This window comes from Pyxicephalus adspersus, chromosome 7 (genome assembly GCF_032062135.1).
Source record: "Pyxicephalus adspersus chromosome 7, UCB_Pads_2.0, whole genome shotgun sequence".
Classification (NCBI taxonomy): Eukaryota; Metazoa; Chordata; class Amphibia; order Anura; family Pyxicephalidae; genus Pyxicephalus; species Pyxicephalus adspersus.
In genome coordinates this window covers 72,614,594-72,619,787 of record NC_092864.1, presented here as the reverse complement: position 1 = coordinate 72,619,787, position 5,194 = coordinate 72,614,594, and the positions used below count along the sequence as shown (strand labels likewise).

Here is a 5,194-nt window from a genome sequence, read left to right as displayed (position 1 = left end):
TGTCCCTTGATGTCCATCTATTTGTTTGAAATTCCTTCTTTGTTCCTATACTTGTTTTATTCCTGTTGATATATCTCAATAAAGTGACACAGATTATTTGAATACATTACCCTTAAACAACAGTGGTACAATTCTCTGTGCCATGATTTTGGAGGATCTTTTGTATCCTATATATGTTTAAAATAGTGGAACATACAAGATAACTAACTTTATAGTATTGTTTGAGGGATATTTAAAATGTATCTCTTTTGATGTTTATGATGCACTGAATTTTGTAAAATGTATCTTTGCATATAATTAAAACTAAATACTGAATGTTATTTTTAAACATTTTAAAGGGACCAAGAAACTACATTTTGATGTGATCTCAATCTATTTTGTGACTTTCAGTCATACAGAAACTGTAGATGAAATTTTTTCCCTGAAAAATAGTTACAAACTATTGCCTCCAGCAGAAAGAGTTTGTTACACTCTTTACATAAAGACACAACGCCATCTACTGGTGTGACCCATGTATAAACCAAGATTCATTAGTTAATGGGATTTTGAGGAAAAAAATAAATCTTGGTATATATACATATATTTTGCTTTGGGCATGATCTACCGCACTATAGTTAAAGAAAATAATTTATTCAGTACCAATAATTTCAATGTGATACTTGTTAACTGTTTGTTGTTAAAACCCTGATGCCATATATTTAAGTTTTTTAGCGAGATAATTGGCATTGCATTAAAAATGCATTATATGTGTTTTATGTATTTTTCAGTGCATGTAGCTGTACACAAATACGAAACGAACATGAAAAATTGTTTCCAGCAATGATAATGTGTGCACTAGTGTGCAATAGTGTACGCAGCCCTAATCATTTTACAGGGATAGTGAAAAAGCAACAAAGTTTATGTGAACCTGTGGCCACCTATGGGTATTCATGAATTTACATACTCTCAACAAACAGTAGATGATCTATAGATAAGGATGATGAGATAGATGAGATAAAACAAGTGCATACTGACTCACTTATCAACAATTGATTTGCAGGAGCAAGAAATCATTCAAGTCATTCTTTTTCTTCTTCCCTTCCCACACCAACAGGAAGCAATATGCAGTGAGCCACTAAGGCTAGGTACACATGTGCAATGGTTCTCGTCCGATAAACGGCTCAGGGCTGATATCGGATCTTGCGTGTGTACAGCGCTCGTCATCCAGTGAATGGAGCACCATGGAATATGGTGGTCAGCGACCATACATTTAATAATGTAATATTGCTTGTTATGAATATGTAACTACTTAAATGTCCATAGCCAGGTCACAGATTCACTTTACAGCCCAACTCCAGCCAAGAGTGATTTTGTGATAGCTGTACCAGGGAAAGATAAAAGGTTGTAAAACAATTTAAAAGTTGAGATTGTTTTTATACGTTGTCCATACAACTACTGTCAATCAAAACCTTGGGGAGTATTAAAGATTTAATAAATTACATGAATCCACCTTCTGTACATCGGCATGAAAACCCTTTAGTTGGTTGCACTTGATCATCTGATGCAGTAAGGCTTTTGCCATCGATGAGTCAATATCTTGGATATCATCATAGAAGCAGACCAGCAAACCCAGTCTACAATAAACAAAGCAAAACAAGTAATATTATAGGAAAAAATCTAATTTATAGATACTTGAAAACCTCTAGTGTCACGTTATATAATTCAAAATTTACCAAGATAAAGAACCTCAATGCAATATATTTAAAGGATAGAGCATTTGGAACCCATTCAGTTCTACCAAAGGTATTATCAATCTAGCAAACTCACTATATAAATATAATTTTAGGTTAATATCTATCATTTATAAGATACTCAAAGAGACATATAACAAACTGTTACCTAGCTTTATGGATAACCAAAAAGTCAACAAATAATTAAGTCAACAAAAAAATAATAATGATTGCTTAGAGAACACGACTATGGGCTATATACAGGGCTGCGTAATATGATGGTGCTATATAAATACTATGTAATATTAATAATAATATTAGAGAAACTTACTGGCCGTTGGGCATGCTGGGAACACTATAGTACCTCTCCCAGGCTAAAACATAGGCTTGGTACATCTCTTTAGATAACTGATCATTAACCCAGACATTGATATATTTCAATACCCCTTAGTTCCCATTCACAAGGTGTCCCCCCCCCCCCCACCCTCTCTCTTCCAAACCCCACTATTCCCACCCCTACCCCAGGAAAATAAGCTTATACAATGGTCTATATTGTTCTGGTTTCTCATTTACACTGTTCTATCCAATGGTAATTCTTTCCAGAAGTATATAATGTTGTTTATATTTTGTATTCTGTATACCATTTACAAATCTCTTATAATGTAAAAACTTTATTTTGAATATTTTTCCAATAAAAACATATTGAACCATGAATATAATTTCAGGGATTAGGGCTGGATTACAGTTAGGCAAAAGGCTATTGCACTTCTGGGCAATGGGGCCAGACAACTTCTCCTTTTACTGTATAATTATTGGTCACACTCTTTCCCATTATTGCAATTTTCTAAGACAGGTAAGGACCAGTAAAACCAAAAAAAGTGTTCTATGGAAAGAAGTGGTGCCATCAGAAGAAGTTAGTTTAGGCACCAAGGGCTTTGCACCAACAGGTACTAATGATGGAAATGCAGCATTGCAGGGCTTGCAGAAGATGAAAAGATAGCTAAATGACTCACATAACTGCTCTTTTATTTAAAAGACTTTTAGGGTTATGAGATATGTTTGAAGTCCCTGGTCACATTTTGTACTTGTTCTATGACTGTATAAAGTATATAATGCGGTTGTGAATGTTCTATTTTTTGATGCATATGTTTTTATATTCATGTGTTACAGCAGCGGTCACCTTCCTGTGGTCTGTAAAAAAATTTTGGTGGCCTGCGGCTCTGGCCGGTGCATCAGGAGAAGGACCCTAATGGGGGGCACACTGGCCGCCGACCATGTCCCCCATATGGACACAACGGCCATCGCAGGTCTGAGCCTGTGGGTAGGTTCTGGCATCATGATGTCAAGTTTCTTCCCCTTTGAGTGGCACACGGCGCTGTCCAGAGTCCGTGCAATTAGTGGTTTGTAGGTCCGAAAAGGTTGGCAACCATTGTGTTACAGTACCATGCTTTGCAGTATAGCACACTGGCCACATTCAGTTGTGTCTCCTATTTTAATGCAAAACTATAGTTTCAGCTCTGTCAAAAAACACCTGGTAAAAACAATGGACACTAAAAAGCTTATGCTGTAATTGTTTGTTTTTTTACAGCCCTAGTTTGCTTTGTTCCTAACATTTCGAGCTGAGGCTTGCCATAGATATTGGCTGTGCGGACACAATCATTCCACCCTTGAGCACCTCTTACACACAGAGATGTGATATTTAAATTCACAAAAGAACAAACTACATTACAAAGACAATGTTAAGGGAGTATTGCCATGTAGAGTAGCTGGATTTGTATACCCTACTTTACACGGCGATACTCCCTTAACCTCATCTTTGCAATGACTCCAGTTTATTCTATTTGACTCACAACTATCTAAGGAACAAGTAAGTCCCAGTAATAGTTATCACCAATAAAATACTTTGTTGGCTAAAACCCTTGTTACATAACTGAGTGAATAACCCTTGTTACATAACTAAATGAGTGTTGAATATATATGATATATGTGAAATATATAACATACAGTTGATATATGTATGTAATAATTTTTGTATATATTAAGGTTTTTTTCTATGTGTATCCCCTTTGCTAACATAATAGCTAAGTCTCTAAATTCCCTGAAGAAGCCCCAGAGCGAAACGTGTCGGGAATGGAGACAAGACATCATGTTGTTCATAACTGAGATGTACATTTTGACCATTTGAGTCACATTTGTTACTGATAGGAGCACTTTGCCTAGTCAAGGATCTACGTATTATCTCCTTTATGTAATTATAAAAAACTTTGTATTAGATTGCCATAAAAGCCATCTTTAGTCTTTTTTATTTTCCATAGTCACCTTACGGCTGGTCAAATATATATGTGTTAAAATACTAGTATGCAAATCCTTCTTTGGCAAAACTTTCTTATGTCTAACTACATTATAGTTTATTAGTTCATGCATTTTTCTTTATTTCACCTTCTAGTAACACATTTTATGTCCCAGGATGACAACACTCACTTACTTTACTGTATCTACAAGGAATCAATAATGAGAATTTCAACAGATTTTCCAGAAAGGAATAAATTGCTCAGGGAGTGTTCCCACTATTGTAACCCTTGCTGTTCCCATTGGTGTGAGTTACATCAGGGCAGCACATTATTTAGAATGGGCTGTATGGGACAGCCCAAAGAATCCTGCATTGGGTACATTTTTTAAAAAGTCACAAATAGCAGGCCAGTGAATTGTAGAGGGGTGCAAGGAGCGTTTTGGGGTGTTGAAGTTACCGCATATGTTTCCACAAATCACATCATAACTTTGTTATTCCACATATGTAGTACTGTTCTCCTGTTCTGGCGATTGAACATTTGCATATAGTCACTGATAAATGTCATAGTCAGTGGAGCAGTATGGAGATGAAGAATATGGAGATGAAGAATATGGAGATGAAGAATATGGAGATGAAGAAGGACCAGTCTGAAAACACATAACATGTATTGTAAACTTACCTGTATATAGTAGAGATGTTCCTCATATCAAACCCCGATGAGTTTATAAGTTCCAGGAATGCCTTAGCAAGCTCTTCTGTAATATCATACACTGTATCCAGCTGCTTTGTTGCATTGTCATAACTTATAAACATGCGGATCTAGGAAGAGAGTGAAGTTTTACACTAATATGTCCAAGCATATGGGATGGCTCATTATCTTAGAAAATGTTCTCAATTTAAACAACATTTAAAACGAATAATAGATATAATATATATAATATATAATATATATATAATAGATATATATATAATAGATAGATAGATAGATAGATAGATAGATAGATAGATAGATAGATAAATGAATATGGAATAGATAGATAGATAGATAGCTATGGAATAGATAGATAGATAGATAGATAGATAGATAGATAGATAGATAGATATGGAATAGATAGATAGATAGATAGATAGATAGATAGATAGATAGGGGATAGATAGATATGGAATAGATAGATAGATAGATAGATAGATAGAT

The 5,194-nt window shown here is 35.0% G+C and overlaps 1 protein-coding gene across 1 annotated transcript in view; it reads right to left on the bottom strand.

Moving 5' to 3' along the window:
* The window catches only part of OTOA (otoancorin), a 43,543-nt gene that overhangs the window by 26,795 nt on the left and 11,554 nt on the right, over positions 1-5,194 (bottom strand). The window contains exons 4-5 of the mRNA XM_072419178.1: positions 4,679-4,818; positions 1,490-1,613 (exon numbers count right to left, since the gene is read on the bottom strand). Coding sequence (XP_072275279.1) covers positions 1,490-1,613; positions 4,679-4,818 — 264 coding nt within the window. The remainder of the gene's footprint in view (positions 1-1,489; positions 1,614-4,678; positions 4,819-5,194) is intronic.